A 24,228-nucleotide genomic window follows, 5' to 3' on the forward strand; every position below is an offset into this window, starting at 1 on the left:
TCTACCATGACTGAATCATTTCTAGTATAGATTTATTTACAGTGCCTTTTATCAAAACAACAACTGAAATGAACAAAACCTACTGTACATGTAGATTAGTTCAAATAAACATTCTGTTTTGTATGTTACATAACCTATTGGCCGATTCTCACCACCCGATTTTTTTACCTCTCTTAACTCTCCAGTCAAGCATGTTAATTGGAATTTTAAAACAAAAAGTATGACAGGTTTGTCGTCATCTCAGTTTCCGCTATATATGTGACGCGTTGTTAAACAATCCTTGTTTCGGGGATTTGATACCGCGCATCTACCCCAAAGAACTTAAACTATAGTTTTTGTTGAAAACATAAGATGATGTTATTCGTATCTAAATTGCATATCTTTCTACATGGGACGCATTATGGTAACACATTGTCCGCCTGTCCGTTCTTTGCACCAAGCACAATGAATTAAAGCATTTCTTAAATTCGGACTATAATGTAAAAACGTTTTCACCAATTTGTATGAAGTTTTGATGAACTGTTTATTTCTATTGATTTAAACTCTCTATTTATTTTAAACAAATTAAAATTTTAGATCATCGACTAATGGGACTTAATTAATTTTGGTGTAATGTTCTATTCGTCTATCGTTACCTTCCATATTATATGTTATAATTACCCAAAGTAAGACGTGTTTTACAAATAAACAGTGCTCTCAATCACCATTACTCAATCATTAATATTCACTTTCATTATAAAAACAAACTTAAATTGGACGGGCATAATAAGTAGATGGAATAGATCCCAATTGATACATGCCTTTCTTTTATATCAATTTTCAGTTAGGATACATAAATTATCCTTTAAAAGCCTGACTTATACAAGAAATAAGCATTTCGAGTTGAATAGAATTGCAGCTCTCAAAAGCATTTACCGATCGAGATTATTTTTTATTTCGAAATGAATCATATCTTGCTGAAATTAAAATAGTAATATTCTAACAATTACGTTTTTATCTAAATTGTACCGCACGTTCGGCCCCTTTTAAATAGTCTGGCAAACTAATCTGCTACCTATTAAACAGAAATAGGTATTTAAACCTAGTTCTTATTCATAAAACACGTTGAGAGTTTTAACAACAAATGACTTTCCTATCTTTTGTGTGCTTTAGAATTGTCAATCAGTAGAATGATCACCTAAACATAGCATCGGTGATATATCATTAGACGTTATCACACTTCAGTCCGGGAAGGTAGAATGTACAGGTAAGACATCCATCTTATATTGATCTCATGATTAGATGTTCTATGGTGTTATGTACATCTCTTGGATATAACGAAACAATTTCTTCCTTCTCTGTTCTAAAGATGAAGTGTGCACTACACTTTCGATAAGGAGTTTTTACGTACATCACCCAGTTATATAGTGCTCTCTTACTGTTTGTGAAATATGATAAAATAAGAATTCCAAGTTGCGTTCAAAATGAATATAGAAAAAATTAGTAGTTACCTTTATTTGTGTGAGTGCACTTTTCTACTCAATATTTTGAATTTTTTAGTGTTGCTTCGTCTTTTACACGAAATTCGTTCTTGAAGAGAATTTTACTTGTTTAACTGGTACTCTGTAATATAACACTGTAAGTCCAATAAAAACCTCTATTAATATGTACAAAGTCGCTCAAATGATACTTGGGGCAAAAACAATTTTTTTTTTAATTTAAAAAAATAAAAAAAAACAGCTTCGCTCTGATTTGAAAGGGTGTCGTTTTTTTCGTATATAAGTTATTTTCTCTTCATCTATATTTCGATTTATAACATTTCTAAAACAAAAAATACATATATATTAAATGTATCACAAAACATACATTCCGAAATAGCTGTACCTGAACCAATACATGTGAAAAGTAAAACTAAAGATAATATATGGCAAATACTAGGCGAAAATTTTAATCCTGTGTCAATGAACAACTGTAAAAACGATAAATATATGAAACTAGGAATATTGTTCCCTATTTGAAGTAATTACCTCTATATAAAAGAGCAGAATAGTGGTCGTTACTATAGCTACCTAGCATGAGGGCAACACTCTACTTTTCTGACTATTTATACTGTCAGAATTATAGCATACTATATATGTCATTTAAATATATTGTACAGAAAGTATTTAAAGTGTGTATAATACCCGATCATTTACTATCTAATTTCTAAAGTGGGCTTTATAGTTTAAAATGTCGACAGGAATACGTGTGTGGGTACTACTTAAATGGTGGGTTATACAGAAAGATAAACATTAATAAGATATAAAACTGTATCATAAACTTAAAACTTGTGAAGTGGATACTAATAAACTATGTAAACTTTTTTCTATAAAACATTCTTATGTCTCTGTATTGGTTGTTATTGTCATGAAATGTGCATGTTTCTGATGTAAGGTTTATTTACATGTGTCGTTGTTTGTTATACTATTAGTAGGACAAGGTTGGTAGATATTGTAAATATTCTTATGAGTATCATTAAAGTGAAATCAAGGCAAACGCGATAATTGGTAAATCAAACTTGTATAATATGAATTGATTTTTTAAATAATGTGCCTTCAAAATTAAGGAAAAATAAGGGGATACCAAAATGTCAAATGACGTTAAATAAATACAAAAATACGTATCATATATATATTGCAAATTTCGATATGCTGTACACTTGGTTTTAGGAGTAACCTCGCATTAGCAGCATAAGAATCAAATATATAGGAAGATCTAAATCCAAACTTTAATTGAACACAAGAAGTATTCAACACCAAACTATCGAAATAGGAAGTCAAATTCATTAGCGAGAGATTCTACCGTGTGTAATATAAGGGATGAAGCCTCGGTGTTTACGGTATTTTGAAATGTATATTTCTGCAAATTTTGATAAATCTGATAAATAAAATCTGATATATTTCTGGGTAAGAAGTGTCTAAATCCGTGGACCAAGGGAAAGATCGTGAGACATGTTGACTCTGTCGGGTTGTCTGGAATGATTTAAACAGGAATGGGTGGATGACAATTGACAAATCTGCATATAATATTATGTAATTAAATTGGATTTTTTTTTTTGTTTCTTTTTTTTTTACCATAAACCGTTTTAAACGAAATGATTATCTTACGTATCTTACGCATTAGTATTTTCCTTCATTTCACGCTCCTTAAATTCATATAAATCACAAACATCAAGCAAAGAGTCGTTCACTGACCTCATCTTAGCACATCGTTTAGTCTTTCATCCAAGTTCTCAATTAACATTTAATTCAATATCATATGATGTACAAATTGATCAAAATGTCTACGTTGGCAACATCCCTTCACCGCTTGTCTATGGAGTGTTCATATCACAGCTTATACGTTATGCCAGAGCTTGCCGCAACTACGCGCTAGAAATCTAACACATAGGCTTTTGGAACAGGGTTATGTTGCTACAAGATTTAAGTCATAGCTACAGAAGTTTTATGGTCGTCATCATGAATTCGTAGATCGTTATGGTGTATCCATCTGCACCATTAAACTAAATCTGAAAACTGATTTATTCAACGGGTCATAGTTTTCATTTCCTCGTTTGTCTACCCCGGACTTGACTTTTTCTGAGCAACTCGGCGGGTGTTTCTAGAAAAGCAGAGGACACTTACCCTTCCGGTGCACCTGGTCCATGTTCCCATTTTTAATGGAGTCCGAGTTGCTCATTTACTTTTGTTACTTTGTATATATGATTTTAGTTACTTTATGTTCTTTGTTGTGTATGTCTGTTTTCCATGTCTGGTCCTTGTCCCTGTATTACATTCTTCTGATTACCGCTATAACCTTGGTTCCCTTGATTACTAGTGTACAGGTTGCATGATGAGAGGTCATATTGCATGCCGAAGTGACACTGCAATATGTAGGAAACGATAAGTTTGGTCACATTTAAGACCTTCTTCCTTAATATGTTTACATAAATAACGTATTTTCATTCCCCTCTTATAACATACATTTCAATTTCTTTAAATGAATTTTTCATACATTATCTAGTTCTACGTGTTTGTCGAAGCACAAAATTAGATTGGTAAACTATTTATTTTTAATCTCGTTAATAGTTCATGTACAAAGTTAACTTCAACGTAACATAAGTAATCTTGGGATAATTGATCTTATTAGAAACCATTCAACTCGGGTGTTCTTATCAAAGAAGGTTTAAATGATCAGACTGGTGAATTCTTGTCCATAGAAAGTTTTAAAAGTTTAATCTAATTTTAGTCCACTTTGATCAACTGCACTACGAGACTATGAACATGAAGACTTCAAACGTGATAAATTGAACGAGACAATATACAGGGCCATAAACTGTTAGGACGATTTTTATGTTTAGGCCTAAAAACGCATTATATTGAATTAAATAGCACAAGAAATAATGACATGTCTAGAGCTAGCATGGTGATATCCGTTGATGAAAATCAAATCTGTGTTACTGTTCGAGTAGGTGTTTCTGTCATCATCTGTAAATATTACAAATTGGGTTCGCCTTTATCAAAAACATATCTGGTATCGTGGTTATGTTCTTATGCCTTCTATACCGTAGTAAAACTACCTTTGCCCTGTGAAGCATACACAATTATTAGATTCTTGGTAGTAGTTGTATACAAATACAAACTGTTAATCCGAGTTTCATTTAAAGACACCAAAACTCTATTTTGTACTTTTTAAAGTCTAATATAAAAGAAATAATGAAAATATTTAAAAATCTGATTTGCATAATTGATGTGACAAGAAATTCGAGCAACACGACTGCAATTGAACAAAAGTATTACTTGTTTATTATTGAAACATCTGAACTTTTGCACAGTCTACAGTCGGTAAGTCCATATCATTTGGTACACAAAAACGGCGACACATATGAACATACATACAAATACACACTACAAGCATATAAATATTTGCAAAATTGTGTATGCTGTACACATTTTTCAAAGAGTAACCTCTCATCAGATCAGAAACATAAGAACCAAATACTTAGGAAGTTCAAGATCCGTAAATAATCCGAAAACGATGAGTGCTATGCACCAAACATATTGACATTGGAGGACAATATCCTGTACCGAGAAGTTCTCCCATTTATAATACAAGGAGTTAAGCTTCGGAGTTTTCGCGGTTTTGAATTTTGTGACACTGCAAATGTCGGTGACCATCAATTAAAAAAATAAACAAAGCGGCGAAATTATTTTGTGGAAAAACGTCTTTGAGGTCTCCATGGTACACAAACAGCAGACAATGAAAATATTTGTTTTTGAACCAATAAAAATTCTTAATGAGTATCCATGTTACTTTTCGTTGCCTCATTTAATGCGTTGTGATATCAAGTTCAAGATCAAATTCTCAAATTCCAAAAAAAATATTGATATCGGTATTTTCTTTTGTCGATTCTTGATATTGTTAAATAACTTGGAATGCTCAATAGTAATTTCTCTAACTTTTCAATTACTTCTGTTTGAGAAGTTTCATGTTTTGTGTGGGAAAAATTCACATGAAGGAAATACTCTCAAACAAAATAAATTCTCACTGTCATAATAAATCAGCTCGCGCATTAAAAGAGACGGGAATGAAAAAACAATATTTGTCTATTCGTAATCCATCCTGTCAGTTAGTTCAGCCTTTGTTAAACAATAATATAGACTAAATATTTGTTAAGGTATTATGCCTAATCATTAACACTATATTAGAACAATATGAAATATAGATGGATATTTTCCCAGTATTGCGTGGTTAGATACGGTCAACCAGTGCACCGCGTTGATTAAAACAGACCATTATATCATTATTTAGCAACTTATTCGTAATTTTGAAGAAATTGAATATAAAGATGGCAAGGAATTATTTATTCCGTAATGATTAAAACAAACACTTATGATGTTTATATTAAAAAAAAAAAAAGGAAACAGTACTGTCGACTTGTACTAGATGACAGTAGTTACACATACTGATATCGAGAAGAACAAAGTAAATATTAAGTGATATTAAAATGAATACACGAATGTTGATTAAACTTTCCTTTATGGTACATCATACACTTTAAAACACACCGTCAGATGTTTCCTCCATTCGTAAACAATTCTGTTATTTCTGTTTATATCGTATTTTTGCAACATAAGAAAATACAAAGATATCAATCGTATGTATTGTAAATACAAATATACGAATCACATATATTGTACATACAAAAATACCAATCATATATATTGCAAAACAGGAGTTGGAAAAATACATTTTATTTCATTTTTTATATTGTTACCATTGTTTCCATAGCTGTAACATTGCTTTCAAGTACCTTGTTGACGTAAGTATGTAATTAAAGATTATTTTCTGAAAATGTGACACAATAATAGTACAGGCGGTAGCAAATAAAGATATTATAAGTATACAAATCTTTAAATTCACAGTTGTCGCTTTTTTCCCAACCTTTATACATTTTTCATAATTTATAGTATTGCAATTTCAAAAGCCCTAAACACTGAGGCTTCATTCCTCGTATTGCGCTTGGAAGAACTTTTCGGTGCTTCCTCTTACGCTACGTTTTGGTTTTGAGATCTTCTTGTATACAATTATTTTTGGATGTAGATCTTTCTACTTAGGTTCTCATGCTGCTAATGAGAGGCTACTCCTTAAAACACCCGTACAGAATACCGGAAATTCGCACTATAGATATGAGTAGTAATTTGTGTGTTAAACACCCTTTATGCTTTAGCATGACAGTAACCTATAAATGTATTCCATACGTTGATTTAAGGAAAAAAAAACTAGTATTGTAATGTGTATTTTAACGATTTAACACTTTTCACAGTTTGATATCTTTAAAAAAAATATTTTTCTGTGAGACCTGTCTCCAAAATATTTTTAAAACCAGCGAACAACATTAGAAAACTTTTTATTTTCTGACTGGATTTCTCAATATTTGTTACGTTTGTATACAATAGTAGTCGCTTCTATGGAAAAACATATTTTGAAAAGTACGTTAATTTATTTTGTGAGTATTTTACTTTACATGTTTTAGATTTGGTCAGTTACATGAAAAAGTATTATTAAAGTACAAAATATTTTTTTACTTTTATTAAGAATGATTTTAATAGTTACAAGCAATTGGACGTGTCCTAATACACTTCACTTTCGTTACCATCATATTATAATAGATATCTGTCTACCCAACAGTTCTGATATTACACCTGTTGGTGCTGGTTCGTTAATTACAAAAGGGCTCTACCAACTTTATCAAATAATGACGGAGTCTTGTAATTTGATTCTTTTAAGAACTATTGAAGTAATCGTCGCTGATATAATAAAAGATATGTTGTACAAGGAATTCCAATTTTCAAATCCTGATATTAAACCGTCCTAGTATTGTACAAACAATACTACGGAGTTCGAGTCAACTCAATTTCACTTCGTTTGAATTATGTATGCTATGTTTAGTCAGTGCTATGTTGGTTACAAGTTAGATTCCCCGGACGAGTAACACATGGTCTTCTGTAAAATAAGAAAAAGTAATCAAGGGAACCAAGGTTATAGCGGTAATCAAAAGAATGTAATCCAGGGACAAAGACCAGACATGGAAAACAGACATACACAACAAAGAACATAAAGTAACTAAAATCATATATACAAAGTAACAAAAGTAAATGAGCAACTCGGACTCTACTAAAAACTGGGAGCATGGACCAGGTGCACCGGTAGGGTAAGCGTCTTCTGCTTTTCTAGAAACACCCGCCGAGTTGCTCATAAAAAAGTCAAGTCCGGGGTAGACAAACGAGGAAAGGAAAACTATGACCCGTTGACCCGTTTTCATGGTGCTGATGGATACACCATAACGATCCACGAGTTCATGATGACGACCATAAATCTTCTGTAGTGATGACTTCAATCTTGTAGCAACATAACCCCGTTTCAGAAGCCTATGTGTTAGAGTTCTAGCGCGATACAAAAAGTCTACATATTTATATATTTGATCCGATGGTCATCTCCAGTCATGAAAAACATTCCTTTTTTTTTGTTTGTTTAGATGACTAGAAATGTAAATACATTTGAAATGCTCTACATCTTTTTTAAATAACATATTATTCCTGGTAATTTGTGAAATGTCAAACTATTGGGTTAGGGTTGTGAATTTACCGCACTGTGATTTAACAATGTCTTAATTCAGTCATTTGTTTTGTCTCTTTTTCACTCATTGGTATTTGCGACATATTTAAGTGTTAAGTCAATGTGATTTAACAAATATTTTTCTCGCTTTTCCTTTTTCCATGTAATTACAAATGTCTATGTTATTAAATTCACTGAATGTAACTACTGTAAATATTGTCTATAGGATAGAACTCAAATGACTTACATCGCTATTCATTGGACGTGATTTAAACATCTCTCAATACCCGTACAGCTTTGCTTAAAAGATAAAATATGGATGAAGTGTATATATTATTGCCAGTAAAATAACAAATTGAAAATCCGAGTGAAAATCAGACTAGTTAGTACTTCCTATTATTACAATTTTTTAATAATTTTAATGAAAAGGCATGGTTCCGCATGAAGAACTGAAATTGCCACACTAGGTTCGAAAATGTCATAGAGACTTTAATAATTCGAAAGTAAAATGGAAACTTAATGAAGAGATTATTATTTGACAATAACAGATATTATCTCAGTGTAACCAACCATACATTACCTTTGTCTGCAATACATATTTCCATACTGTAAATCAAGGAACGTGGAAGGTAAGTAGTTACGTTTATTGTATATATTGTATATAAACATGCTTATGAGACTGTGTAGTGAAAAGGGAAAGGGTGATACTACAGCAAGCGATATTTTTCTCGTTAAGATATTGACTTGTACTTCTGAAGTTTACTTAGTATTCTTTTTTAATATTCCTTCGAAGGTTTTAAGTGTTTTGAAGTTGTGATGACAACAACCGGCCACTTAAGAACAATATCGTAGTTTGTTTTGATGAAAACACTTTTATTTATATCATGTATTCCACACAATAACACTAGAGCGACGACAAATGAATCCGGCTCTTAACGAACAGAGCCTTGCAATTTCCGGTCTTTTCAAACCTTATTTGTGTATAAATATGCTAATTCATTGTGATTTGGTTGTCTATCCTATGCAATTATTGAATGTGGAAAACAACACCTATGTCACTTGTGATGATTGTTTCAAAATGACAATTGCACAAAATAATTGACATGCAAAGAAACAATCTGATTTAGCTGCGACAGGGGAAAATATGGAGAAGATAAGTTCTCCCTACAAGACTTAGCCAAGTTTGTAGGAAGAATCCAGATAATGTCAGTTCAGGATTAAGCCAAGACTGGGGGAGAATGAGTAATCAATTGAATCAAGTTCTAGCACAAATAAAAAGAATGTAATTCTAAGACATGGAAAACAGACATACACAACAACGAACATTACGTAACCAAAATAATACATACAGAGTGTCAAAAGTAAATGAGCAACTCGGACTCCACTAAAAACTGGGAGGATGGATCAGGTTCACCATTACGGAGAATCTGGAGAATGTTATATCCTCGTCCGGTCAAGAATAAGCCAAGTATAGTGGATAATCTTGAGAACATTAGGACTTAGCTAAATCCGGATTGAGAATCTGTAGAATATCAGTTCTCCCATCAAGACAAGCTAAGACTCGGGGTAAATCTGGAAAATAACTTGATATCCCGTCGCGACTTAACCAAGTCTTGGGAAAAACCTGCAGAATATCAACTCGCCTGTCAAGACTAAGACAAGATATGGAAAATCTGAAGATCAGTTTTTTTCTCAGTATTCCCTGACGTTGATCAAATACGTAAATACTTGGAAAGTTTTTTGACAAATTAGTTTTTTATGTAAGATATTTTAATTATTATCTGATCAAATATTCTTTACTAGATATTAACAATTAAAAAACTCATTATCGAATTGCTTTGAAGTCCATCACATGCAAAAACGAATAGCACTTACATTTAGTATAGTTGATTATAAAATAAAAAAAGAGCTTCCAAAGTGTACAAAGCAAATTACTTCATGAAATTTCTTAATAAATATCCCCAGCACTAATAATAAAACAAAACATTCCTCAACAAAAGTCCAATTTCTCTGCAACATGGTATATGTGTATATATTAAAATGACCTGATCTTGTTTTAATATTTATTGAATTTCGTCTAACTATTAAAATTAAAATCGGAAAGGGGTCAAAGGTCATTTCGTGAATCATTTTTAAAGCCCGAAAATACAACATTTGAATTACGTGATACGGTCAGAGATTTCTAAACAAAATATGTGTACTTAATATTATTAAAATGTACTTACAGGAAATGGAACAAGATTCTTGATAGCAGTACTTTTCAAACATAGTGAAATGTAAAATGGCATGATTAAAAATGACAACCACGTTTAAATTATTCGTCATTCTACCTGATGAAAGCGTGTGTACGCTGAGAAACTTGATTTCTGGCATAAATATAGAGGAAGTTAAGGCCAGACTGGAGATAAATGCGGGAGTACCTTCCCATATTTACCAACTATTCTACCCAGATGGAGAAAAACTACAGGATCATCAAAAACTTTTGACACAAGAAAACATTAAAGATGGTTATATTCTCAAAATGCATATTCTTGACAAATGGGAAACTTTGTTCAATTCTGTCATCAAAAATAACATTGAAAGCGTTTACCACAATGGCAGCGTCCATATGAAAGGAAACATGATAATTAGTGCTGATGAAAACGAGAAATTGGAAGCTGCTGTTTATGACCGCGGATGTGTTGCTCTGTATCTATCCAGTTATCTAGGTTTACTACGCATGTGCAATATGCTTATATCTGTTGGTATGTACATTCATCACAAAAGTTCTTGATGTGAATGAAAATGTAAAGCAAATGTGAGAAACGTCATTATTTGCCTTTTAAAATTTTATGGCATCCATAAGGTTCTCATTGACCAACGGTATTATCACGCTTATAAAAATTCTTTTATTCATAAAATTATGCTTATCGCTTCTGGTCAATATCGGATGCATCATATATATAAATGGTTACTTTTAAAATTCAATTATAATTACGAACGTTGACTAATAACTTTCGTTTTTTTATCATCATGAGACAAAGCATAAATTTGGAATATTGGAAGATAGATTCATTTTAATAGCTATGTGCATTTTCCTTTGTTTATAGAGTGCTTTATTACTTTGGGTATTATTTTGCCTAAAACTAATATATTACTTTATTACATATTTTCTTAGATAAAATAGTTATCCGACCTTACTTACTGTGTCTCAGGTGAAATATAGTATGTACTATGTGGTTGAATTCAGGTATATGAAAGAAACACAGGGGGTTGAATTAGGTATTATTTGCTTAATCTATGAAAAATTTAAAAAGAAATCAATATTTAATTTTTTATTATATGACATTTTTTGAAGGTGTAAATATCAATGGCACTACGCAGTTCGGTCGAACACCTCTGCACGCAGCAGTGGCGAAAGACAACTTGATCATCATGAAATACCTTACGGATCATGGAGCAAAAATAACTATTACAGACATTTTAGGAAAATCTCCACTTGATATCGCACAAGCTTGTTCCTCAAATATGTGCGAGAAAAGTCTGAAAATTATGCAGCTAAACTTACGCGGCAGTGACAAAGCATTTAAAGTATCTAAAATTCCAAGATCAGCATTTCAGCTTCCTGAACGTAAACCAATTCAACTAAATAAAGAACAATTGATAAGACCTAAGTCTCTTATAGACGGGAGGAATAAAGTTAAAATTCATCAGAATAGGCCACAAACATACTATTTGAGTAGACAGTCCATAACTACGAGTCCTAAGGCCAACAGAACTGTAGCTTGGGTTTCAATTCAAGACGCAAATATCAAGAACAATCCTGTTAAACAAACTCATAAAATAAATGGATACTACAAGTTCCGAAATATTACAAAAATGGAAACTATCGAGGATGACGTAATAACATGCAAACCATTACCATTGCTCAGGAAAAAATCCTGTCTAAAGTTTGCTTCAGATGATAAAGCAATTTCTCGTTCTACGCAAACGACACCAGTCCCCGCTAAACAAGACATCTCAACAACACCAATGCTGTTTGCGCCGCCTAGCAGCCGATTAGAAGGGAATAACACACCAGACGAATCGAAGAGCCCACTAGTTCAAGATGAGCACGTGTCATTCAGGTCTAGTCGATCTGGAAAACTTGTTTCTTTTTCTCGTAAAAATAGGTAAGATAAATTAAAATTCTGCTCCGAATTGGCAGTATACAATACCAAAAGTGACCATCACATGCATGTTATTGAATTATTTTTTTTAAATGTGTGAACACTGGTTGCAAAGAATTATACCATTTTAATTTTTTCATAAACATTCATTCTGAAGAAAAATTCCCGTAGTCAATTCAATTTTTCAATTTCACATTTTAGGGTTTATATACGTCTACAAAGATTAATTAATTAAACAAGCAGATAGACAGACAAAGTATTGTTCAAAAGCTCACTTCTGATTTGTGTGTATAAAATTCTTTTTTAATAATCATTTCACGCACCAGCTGATCGTAACTAGTAAGAGTAATCAAGGGAACCAAGGTTATAGCGGTAATCAAAAGAAAGTAATCAAGGGACAAAAACCAGGCATGGAAAACAGACACACACAACAAAGAACATAAAGTAACTAACATCATACATACAAAGTAACAAAAGTAAATGAGCAACTCAAACTCCACTAAATACTGGGAGCATGGACCAGGTGCACCAGTAGGGTAAGCGTCCTCTGCTTTTCTAGAAGCACCCACCAAACCGAGTTGCTCATAAAAGTCAATTCCAGGGTAGACCAACGAGGAAAGAAAAACTATGACCCGTTGAATAGTGCCCCAATAATTCTTACAAAGTTTACCCAATCACACGTTCAGTCTGCTGATTATCTATTCCAGTGTAAAAATTCTGACTATTTCATAGCAATAAAACCATGTTCTATAACTTTGGTTGATATATTTGACCCCAAGAAATGACGAACGACATTGTACACTATCAAAATGTGGAAGTGGAAAATTTCAAAGCATGCAACATTTTAATGACCGACTCGTTCTTCACTAACACCTTTATGAACGAAACCTTTTACACAAGAAGTCATGTTGATATAAGTTGCAAATTGACAACTTAATCTACGGATTACAATGCAATTATGCAGTCAAGTATATGCCGGAAAAACACAAGAACAAATAAACACACAAATGCGCGGTCATCGTTCGGGAAAGAGTAATCAGGGGAACCAGTGTAATCAAAAGAATGTAATTCAGGGACAAAAAACCAGACATGGAAAACAGACATGCACAACAAAGAGCATAAAGTAAATAAAATCATACATCTAAAGTAACAAAAGCAAATGAGCAACTCGGACTCCACTAAAAATTGGGAGCATGGCCCAGATGCACCGGTAGGGTAAGCGTCTTCTGCTTTTCTAGAAACACCCACCGAATTGCTCATAAAAGGTCAAGTCCGGGGTAGACAAACGAGGAAAGGAAAACAATGACCCTGTGAATAAATCAGTTGCAGATGGATACACCATAACGATCCACGAGTTCATGATGACGACCATAAAACTTCTGTAGTGATGACTTCAATCTTGTAGCAACATAACCCTGTTCCAGAAGCCTATTTGTTAGAGTTCTAGCGCGATACAAAAAGTCTACGTAGTTATATATTTGATCCGATGGTCATCTCCAGTCATGAAAAACATGCGTAGTTTCGGCAAGCTCTGGCATAACGTGTGAGTTGTGATATAAATACTCCATACGCAGGTGCTGAAGGGATGTTGTAACAGATGAAAGGAGAGTTGACAATTCTAAATGAAAAGTCATCACGTTTGTCGTAAAGTTTAGTCAATAGTTTTCCTTTACCATCGATTTCTAAGTGTAGGTCAAGATATGAGGTGTGAGATATGAGTGTCTGTAGGATCATTTATCTCAAAGTATTTGGGGGTAGGTACGATGTATCAAATCCCCGAAATTAGGATTGTTTAAAGATAATACATCATCTACATAGCGGACACTGAGATTAAAGGGTCTAGCTAAACGATATCTTTTCTTTCGGATCAGATCAGATATAAAGGGTTGTGACCCTATGCAAACACACAAGTGAAAATGTCTAAGTACAAATTCATAATACCCATGTAAAATTGTCTCAAAAATAATCACTATGTTCGATAATACACAGTCAGATAAGTTATCAAAATAATTCGTATGCAGTTTCTAAACGTAAATTTACAACGGTGTTAAACTATGACCAAAAACTGCATGTTTCTGTGTGAAAATGACAAAGTTCGTTTTCGGTATTTTAAACACAAATATTTATGAAATAAATATGACAGTTACTTTGTAAACACACAAGACAAATGACATTTACAAAACATAAGCGTACACAAACAAATAACATTCAATTACTGACCATAATCGATGAACAAATCTGTCTGCTTCTGTTTGTTGACAAAAACGAATTTCCGGAAGTCAATATTCAGGTCGTCGTGATCACATGTTGAATGTTTATAGCTAGCTAGACATCGTGACGTAGTAAAGTAGTAGTCTGACGTATCACAGGTGTACACACAGGTTAAACAGGTGATTGCGCAAGGTAAACAAAGTTGTCGCTACACAGTACACTAAACCAATACTTCTGATGAATTCACCTTGGGCGCCATAATTTCATAAATTTAATTAGGGTTTTATAACCATACTTTCTTTGAACGAATAAAGAACCTATTAGAACCTGAGATAGTGTTTATTGTTTTCTAAAGACCGTAAAATACAGCATTGTCACATTAGCCTCATAAGAGTGAACAAATAGTTCAGCATTTAAAGGAGCACAATTTGTTCCCATTGGAATGCCGACCGTTTGTTGACAAACGCGTCCACCACACTGGACAAATATTTTGTCGATTAAAAATTCCAACATTTTGTAAACATCTTCCTCTGTATATTTGGAAGATGATTTGGAATTATTTCTTACAAAGTATGAGGAATCTCTACCAAGAACTATATATTTGTATCTAGGTGTACCATCTTTTTTGGAAAAAAAACAACGATGTATAATGTTTTTAAGTCGGGATTTTAACTGAGTATGGGGAATAGAAGTATATAGTGTTGAAAAATCATATGTTTTAATGCTATTATATGTAGATATTAGTCATTAATTCCACCAAATTTCCGACAGTTTATCAACATTTTAATCAACAAGATCAAATGTCCGGTCTTTGTCCCTGGATTGCATTCTTTTGATTACCGCTATAACCTTCCTTCTCTTGATTACTCTCTCACTCTACTACAATCCCTTTCGAAAAAGTCTCGACACCCCTGTTTCTGAATCATCTCATCATTATACAGACTTGTGGCCATCATTTTGGATATTCGTTTCCACAGACTCTTTAAATCAGTTTGTGTATAAGGTAAAAGAGATGAAGAAAAACGATCATTTCTTCCACTACCGTTTGTCAACAAAGGTGTAGATGCAATTAATTTAGCTAACATCCTCCATTACAAAAAACGCTACGAACAAAATTCCCCTGTATTTCAAAGAAAAGTTTATACCTATTATTCATAGATCTAAACTTCAACCATTGCATCCAAAATTTTCAATTATTAAACCCTATTATAGAACATCGGCATTGAGGAGTTCAAGGCTAAACTACTTGACTGTTGCTAAAACACTTCATTCAAATATGGTCCTTCTGTTCACGTCATTACGGGAGATTTAAACATCATCGAAAACGAATTTTTCAGTAAGGTCCCATTTAAAGGTTCCTAAAGGAACCACGCTCCATAAATTAGAATTAGAATTTTAAGTTTAAAGTTTTATGGATGCCGCGGAGGACTACAGAAGAAAATGGAAAAAGATATAGGGGAAAACCATGAATCTGTGCTATCCTCTGTTGGTCTCTCTACCAAAGACAATTATTGTGTGATCTACCGTCTATGTACTGGATTCCTAAATTCCAGAAGCATCCATACATAGTTGGATCTGCAAAATGTACCACCTAACCTCTTTCAAAACGTTTTAAGTTCTAACCTCGCAGCTGTCAAAGATGGTCTCTAGTCCTACTATGACACTTATTACTCCCGTAGTGTTATTAATTAAATATGGATCCTGAAATATTTGAAAGATCTTCTGGAAACCCTCAATTCAAGATTATTATCAGAACACAATAGCAGTAACACCAATGATTTTTTTCAACTCTTTATACTTCTATTCCCCATACTCAGTTAAAATCCCGGCTCAAAAACCTGATACATCGTTGTTACTCAAAAAAAATACGGTACACTTAGATACAAATATGTAGTTCTTGGTAGAGATTCCTTATACTTTGTAAAAAAATAATTCAAAATTATCTTCCAAATATACCGAAGATGTTTTCAAAATGCTGGAATTTTTTATCGACAATATCTGTCCATTGTGTAAGACGCATTTTTCAACAAACGGTCGGCATTCCAATTGGAAAAAATTATGCCCCGCTACTTGCTGACCTATTCATTCACTCTTATGCGGCTGACTTTATAGTTGATTTGATCCAAAAGAAGGCACATTGTTTAGCTAGACCCTTAAATCTCAGTTTCCGCTATATAGATGGCGTAGTATCGTTAAACGATCCTAGTTTCGAGGATTTGATACATCTCATCTACCCCCAAAGAACTGAAGATAAAGGATGCTACAGACACGGTGAAGTCAGCCTTATTTCTTGATCTACACTTAGAGATCGATGTTTGAGGAAAATTATTGACCAATCTATACGACAGTCGCGATGACTTTTCATTCTATATTGTCAACTTTCCTTTCATCTGTGGCAACATTCCTACAGCACAAACGTATTGAGATTTCATATCATTACGCATACGTTAGGCCAGAGCTTGTCATAACAACGCAGACTATTTGCGTCGCGCTAGACTTCTTACAATTAGGCTTTTGGTAATGTTGCTACAAGATGGAAGTCATCACGACAGAAGATTTGTGGTCGTCATCATGAACTCGTGGATCGTTACGGTGTATCCATCTGCACCATGAAAACTGAGTTTTTTAATGTGTCATAGTTTTCCTTTCCTCTTTTGTCTACCCCAGACTTTACTTTTATGAGCAACTCGGCGGGTGTTTCTAGAAAAGCATATATTGCTTACCCTACCGGTGCACCTGGGCCAAGCTCTCTGTTTTATGTGGAGTCTTTTAGTCCTTGGAATATATTCGTCTGATTTTCGCTCGACAATTTGTACACTTGATTGGATTGTATAGACCTTTTTCAAGTTTGTTTTCATTTATATATTATAATATGACTACGCGTAGACATGTTTTTAACAAAAGTCCTAACCTAAGGTTTCATACTACTAGGATGCAAAATAAGAGGTCAGTTTGGTATACAAATGTGAACCATGGGACTTCCAAATACACGCATTAAATATATTTCTCCTAAACTGCAACATATGTTTTCCATAAAATTAAACAATAGTAGACAATAGTAATTGTCAGTAAACAGCCAGAGCTTCTAGTGGAAGTAGTATGCGTGATACCGAAGTTTCAAACACATAAGTGATCACACATAAACGAACAGTTTAAATTAGTTTGAGTGAAAGCACCGTTTTGTTTGTTTGTTTGTTTTTGTTTTTTTTTTTTTTGTTTCTTTTTATTGGGAGGAGGTAGTTTTTTTCCTTACTGATGTTTCGTTTATCAGGCCATAAACATCAGATTCTGGGGTACAACCAAGAACCATTACGAATTTCAACAATCTATTTCTTCTTTCTTCAAGGAATGATACTTTATTAATACTAAATTTATTATTTATACATTTATTAAGGCAAGATATCAACGACTTGCCAGATGCTTCTAGAGTAATGAAAAGAAGAATAAACATGGTGGCGAACCGGGGAGCACCAGGACGTGAACATCAAGATTCCATTCAACAACGATCTGGTGTTCTTCACGATCGATGGTCTGAAACAAGACGTATTTCTGGGAAAAGCGTTCGTGCTGATTTATCAAGTACCGATGAAGACAGTGATGAGGACGATGATAGCGGTAACGGATCTGAGGCGAATAATGAAGCTTACGAAGCATGGCTGAAAAAGAAAGAAGAACAGAGCAGAAGGACGCCGAATAAAATCACTCGCCCAATACACGATCTTATAAAAATAGGCAGCACTGAACTAGGTGACGCACGGAATCCATCAGCAGAATATAATTTGACAGCGTATAAAGATTGGTTAGATAGACGAAGAAACAATAAAAGAGTGCCAAATCTAGAGCGAATTAAATCTATGAAAGATTTTCAATCACAGAAGAAACTTCTTGAAGAGAAACGTCAAAAACTCCTCATGTCCGCCATCTCGTATGACGAGTGGATGGACCATGAACATGACCGACGAGCCCTGATACGGAAAATACTAAAAGCTGACTTTAATCAGCTCAAGGCGATGGAACACGAAACTGACAACATCAGACCAACAGTACAAGACAACAATCAAAAATGGCAGGAAGAAGTGATGAAACGAGAAGATAAAGAAAGGAAAAAACGAGCAATTCGACAAAATTATAAGGAAGAAAAAGAAAAATGGAGGAAAGAAGTTATCCGAAGTTCTGTGACATTATCTCAGAACGACTGTCTACGCAGTAACAATTCTCAAACACCACGACTTCTGATGAGGTCGAATTCAAAAGGAGCAAACGATAGTGACGTTAAACGTGCAGTTGAGGCCGATAAGGCCTATCAAGATTGGATGAAACGCAGGCATACTGAAGATATACAAAGGCAAACAGAAAACGAAATTAATTCATATCAAGAGAGAAAGGCAATGCAAATCGCAACTTATTAGTAATGGATGTTTTGAATTGACCAGCTGAATTTACTTTAACTGGGCCTGCTGAGCACCCGGTGTTGTACTTCATCTGTCGCACACAATTATTTTTGTGATCCACTCCGTTAAACTACTTAATATATATTAATTAACTCGGTATGAATGGTAAATGAATGATCTTCTACATTAAATCAACTTTGTTTGATGAAATAATATGGCGGTCACATGCTATCTTAATATTTAATAGGCCTATTCTAAAAGATCAAATCCTCTTAAACTACGCGGTTTTATAATTGAAATTTTAAAGATTTGTTGATCAGAATATTCCTTACAAATGGCGATTTACTTCAGTTCGATTATCCGAAGAGCGACTATGGTGATGTTTTTTCCAAAGTATGGGAAAGCACATTTGGGCATATTTTTTTTTTGCAAATACAGAGCCAATATTGCCCAACTTTGGTTTAAATGGTAACGGGAAAGTTTACTTTTGGTTCCACTCAATTGTACATGATAGTTGCAATAGACTCTGAAACTACAAGGCTCGTGTTTTGAATCTTACTACGACTGTTGCTATGAATACTCTCTATAGCCTCAACTTCTTATCAGGTTCAAGAGGCTCGGTTGATTGCTAGCTTTGCTCAAACCCTTACAAAAAATAATAGCCTTTTTTCTGCAAGTCCTTTGCATATAGTGAAATAACGAAGCAGAAATGATCAGAAAGAATCTAGCGGTAAAACTACCGTGAGTACAGTTCCGTTTCTGGATAAATGAATATGCTTGAATAGTAAGTTTTTTTCTAATATTCGAAGACAATGTTTAATTTTCTGTCTTTACATATAAATATCTAAAGAACGACAATTGGGGAACATGTACTTTATTTCAAAATTACCCTTGATGGATGTTTACTCTATTTTCCTTTAAATGATCTATGACATTGTTTCTAAACTTAGCTACATTTCCTGCTCTTGCACAGTACAAAATAAACCGTACGATTATGGTGTAGAAAGAGAGATAACTCTGGGTTGACTATTAGAATGAATCACCATATTGTTTTGACAATACATACAGTTCGTAAATGGATATTTTAAAATGTTTTATTTTAAAATAAAGTCATGTAATTTATATTTTCTATTTTATGACATTCCCTAAGTATGTGAATTGATCCACTTCATCCAGTTATTTCGCTCCAATTGCCACTCATCCTCCTTTTTCTCGTTTTAATATGAATCCTGAAAAATTAGAAACATCTTCTGGAAACCCTCAATTCGAGGTTATTACCAGTGTACAATAGCATTAAAACCTTTGAACTTCTATTCCCCATATTTAGTTAAAATTCCGACTCAAAAACATTTTACATCGTTGTTACTCTGGAAAAGACGATACACCTAGGTAGAGATACCTCATGCTGTGTAAAAAACGATTGAATCATCTTCCAAGTATACCTAAGAAGATGTTTTCAAAATGCTGGATTTTTTTTTAATCGACGACATATTTGTCCAGTGTGATGGACACGTTTTTTAACAAATGGTCGGCATTCCGATGGGAACCAATTGTACTCCTTCACTCGCTAATCTATTTTTTAAGCTGATCAAAAAGAAGGAATATCGTGTATCCAGATCGCCTGATCTCAGTGGCAGCTATATAGATGACATATTTTCGTTAAACAATCCTAGTTTCGAGAATTTTATACATCGCATCTAACTCCAAAAAACTTGAGATAAAAGATATTACAAACACTATAAACTCAGTCTTATATCTTGAGCTGCACTTAGAGATCGATTGTAATGGAAAACTATCGATTCCGTATTGTCAACTTTCCTTTCATCTTTGGCAAGATCCTCTCAGCACCTGCGTATGGAGTTTCCAAATTACAACTCATACGTTAGGCCAGAGCTTGACTTTACTACGCAGACTTTTTGCACCGCGCTAGACTTCTTACAAGTAGGCTTCTGGGTTATGTTGCTACAAGATTGAAGTCATCACTACAGAAGTTTAATGGTCGATATCATGAACTCGTGTATCGTTACGATGTATCCATCTGCACCACGAGAACCACTTTGTTCAACGTGTTATAGTTTTTCTTTTCTCCTTCGTCTACCACGTACTTGACTTTTTATGAGCAACTAGGCGGATGTCTCTAGAAAAGCAGAGGACGCTTACCCTACCGTTGCACCTTGTCCATGCTTCCAGTGTTTTAGTTGAGTCCTTGTTGCTCATTTACTTTTGTTTCTTTGTACGTATTATTTTGGTTATTTTATATGTTCTTCGTTGTATGTGTCTGTTTTTTCCTGTCTGGTTTTGTCCCTGGATTGCGTTCTTTTGATTTTCGCTAGAATCTTGGTTCCCTTGATTATTCTTTCAACATTAATATTTTTGTTTGATTGTTGTAGATTTTAAAAAATGCCTTTTATTCTTTTTTAATTTTATTCAGTCTGTTGGACTGAAATCTGGTGGTACAATCGGGTAAGCAGCAAAATCTAGCAGATGTCTATCATTACTAACCTTATATCTCTCTTTTAGGTCTTGTAGTTCTTTTTTTATAAAAGTTTTCAATATCCTCCTCAATAGTCAGTGCATTACTCTGTAGGATGGTAAAATGTTTGCGTTTAAAATTATTCTGGTTCCTTTCCCATATACTACATTTTGCTTCCTTTGCATGAAATATAACCACTCCATATGTATGGTGATCATTTTCATCCGTCTTAAATTTCGGTTTCAAATAATATCAACACGGTCCATTGAAGGGCAGGCATTAACTCAGTGACTAAACCCCTGCCCAGAGGGCCAAAAATATGCAAAAGTAAAAGCAACTTAATCAAAGTACGTGACGTGCCATCTCATTCCAATTCGAGATGGTAAAAAATTGACTGGACACTTTCCAAGCAATAGTGAATATAAGTGGCTTAAGGTCAAAGTAAAAGGTCATATGAAAACCACTATAAATCACGGCACAATGACCAATGGTAATGAATTGTTATGCCAACTATGCAAAGTCTAGGACAAGACAACAAAGTAATGGCCAGGACGAGCTTTCCTTAATTTAAGCATAAACTTATTCAGTTCGGTTTCTTTGTTTTTTACACTTCATTTACATTGAACATGAAAGGCATGGTCACATCTAAGTCGTCATGATTCGAAAAAAAACACTGCCTTAATAAAAAAAATTACATCCTTAAAAGCTAAGGCCTGGGTAAGAAATAACAGTGTTATGGCTTCCATGAAAACTGTGCTTATAATTTATAGATAAGACTTTCCAATAATTTTGGCAGTTCAAAAATATCAAAATGAGTTACTTTCTCCGTAATAATTATAAATTGTAAATGTTTATTTCGGCAAAAATATTCTTGAATGTTTGTGATTTGTCTTGATTGGAGAAACAAATATATCAAACTTCCTTTTTCAATCGTTTTGCAGATATTCATTGGCATGTCGTTGTTTAGTCCAAGTGTTTCTTCATAGTTTTCAATCTTGTAACTTCAAAAATATTACCGGTAAATGATTATTCTACATGAAATTTTACAACATGATTCCTGCCTTTTAAAAGAAGGATCGGATTAGGACTCAAACCATCAACTCATGAAAGGCAAACGAGAAAAATATGCATTCCAATCAACTAAATACATATTAATTAAACAATTGTATGTGGCCTGCTTGAAGTTCTTGCTTATAAATAAAAGTAAAATTGTAACTAAAGAAAAAAGAATTTTATATGCCTTTGTTTGTTTGTTATTTTTGTTTTGTATTGTTGATTTTTGGGGACCAGAGAGCACAAAGAAAAAGAAATTTCTTATTACGGTGTAAAGGGGGGTAACTTAAATTCAGCCATGACATAAAGATGTCAGTCTTGTATTACATATTCCTGAGCGGTTGTACGTAAAAGAGTAGTCAAGATAGGAACCTAGATTCTAGAGGAAATCAAAAGAATGTAATCCAGGGGCAAAGACCAGACTTGGAAAACAGCCAACACAACAAAGAACATAAAGTAACATCACTAATACGTACAAAGTAACAAAAGTAAATGAGCAACTCGGACTACACTAAAAACTGGGAGCATTGACCAGGTGAACCGATAGGGTACACGTCCTCTGCTGTTCTAGAAACACCCGCCGATTTGCTCATGAAAAGTTAAGTTCGGGGTAGATAAAAGAGGAATGGAAAACTATGACACATTGAACAAAGCGGTTGTCATAGTGCAGATGGATACACCGTAACGATCCGTGAGTTCATGATGACGACCATAAAACTTCTGTAATGATGACTTAAATCTTGTAGCAACATAACCCTGTTCCAGAAGCCTAAGTGTAAGACGTCTAGCGGGGTACAAAAAGACTGCGTAGTTACGGTAAGCTCTGGCATAACCTATAAGTACTACATACACAGGTGCTGAAGGAAGGGATGTTGAAAAATAAAAGGTGAAAGGAAAGTTGACAATACCGACTGTCGTCGTGTTTGTTGAATAGTTTGGTCAATAGTTTACCTTTAAAATCGATCTTTAAGTTTAGTCAAGATATGAGCCTTGTTTCACAGTGTCTATAGTATCCTTTATCTTCAGTTCTTAAGGGTTGGATTCGATGTTTAACATCCCCGAAACTAGGATTGTTTAACGATAATGCGGCATCTACATAGCGGAAACTGAGATAAAAGGATCTTGCTAAATGGTGTTCGTTCCTTTGGATAGATCAGCTATAAAGTCAGACTCATATGAGTAAAGGGATAGGTTTGCAAGTAGAGGGAACCAAGGTTATAGCGGTAATCAAACGAATGTAATCCAGGGACATCATTACAAAAGTGGTATATAAGTCATCGTTTTTTTAATTACTGAGGAGTACAATTGGTTCCTACTGGAATGCCAACTATTTGTTGAAAAACGCTTCCACAAAACCGGACAAATATGCCGTCGATAAAAAATTCCAGCATTTTGAAAGAGTAATCAAGGTAATAGCGGTAATCAAAAGAATGTAATCCAGGGACAAAGACCAGACTTGGAAAGTTTTTAGTGGAGTTCGAGTTGCTTATTTTCTTGTTTACTTTGTATGTATGGTTTCAGTTATTTTATGTTCTTTGTTGTGTATGTCTGTTTTCAATGTCTGGTCCTTGTCCCTGGATTACATTCTTTTGATTACCGCTATTACCTTGGTCCCTTGATTACTCTTTGAATCCTTTATTAAAAAGCATGAGGAATCTCTATCAAGTACTACTTATTTGTATCTAGGTGTAAATGTTTTTGAGTCGGGATTTTAACTGAGTATGGGGAATACAAGTATAGAGAGTGGAAATTTCGTAGGTTCTAATGCTATTATTTTTTTTATTATAATCTTGAATGAAGGGTTTCCAGAAAATCCTTCGAATTTTTCAAGATTCAT

At 33.8% G+C, this 24,228-nt stretch overlaps 1 protein-coding gene and 1 long non-coding RNA gene across 5 annotated transcripts; one reads left to right on the forward strand and one right to left on the reverse strand.

The window, feature by feature from the left end:
- Window positions 1–1,089: 1,089 nt before the first annotated feature.
- Window positions 1,090–19,987, forward strand: LOC148615509 (uncharacterized). 4 transcript variants are annotated; one of them, XM_088581772.1, is made up of 5 exons: window positions 1,090–1,246; window positions 6,289–6,319; window positions 10,343–10,859; window positions 11,453–12,266; window positions 17,869–19,987. In XM_088581772.1, the coding sequence occupies exons 3-5, from the start codon at window positions 10,412–10,414 to the stop codon at window positions 18,881–18,883; spliced, it is 2,277 nt and encodes a 758-aa protein (XP_088437898.1). In that variant the 5' UTR covers window positions 1,090–1,246; window positions 6,289–6,319; window positions 10,343–10,411; the 3' UTR covers window positions 18,884–19,987. The 4 variants fall into 4 exon arrangements, with proteins under 4 accessions (XP_088437898.1, XP_088437896.1, XP_088437897.1 ...); XM_088581770.1 differs by lacking the exon at window positions 6,289–6,319 and having other exon boundaries at window positions 1,091–1,246; XM_088581771.1 differs by lacking the exons at window positions 1,090–1,246; window positions 6,289–6,319 and adding an exon at window positions 8,062–8,744.
- On the reverse strand, window positions 4,647–14,715 carry LOC148615510 (uncharacterized). The gene is made up of 3 exons (XR_015921998.1): window positions 14,484–14,715; window positions 8,363–8,415; window positions 4,647–7,503 (listed from the first exon to the last, which is right to left on the reverse strand). It is a non-coding gene; the product is annotated as an uncharacterized LOC148615510 (long non-coding RNA).
- Window positions 19,988–24,228: the final 4,241 nt, after the last annotated feature.

Source organism: Perna viridis, chromosome 5 (assembly GCF_037379345.1).
Source record: "Perna viridis isolate PV_CMFRI_1.1 ecotype Kerala chromosome 5, ASM3737934v1, whole genome shotgun sequence".
NCBI classification, from domain to species: domain Eukaryota; kingdom Metazoa; phylum Mollusca; class Bivalvia; order Mytilida; family Mytilidae; genus Perna; species Perna viridis.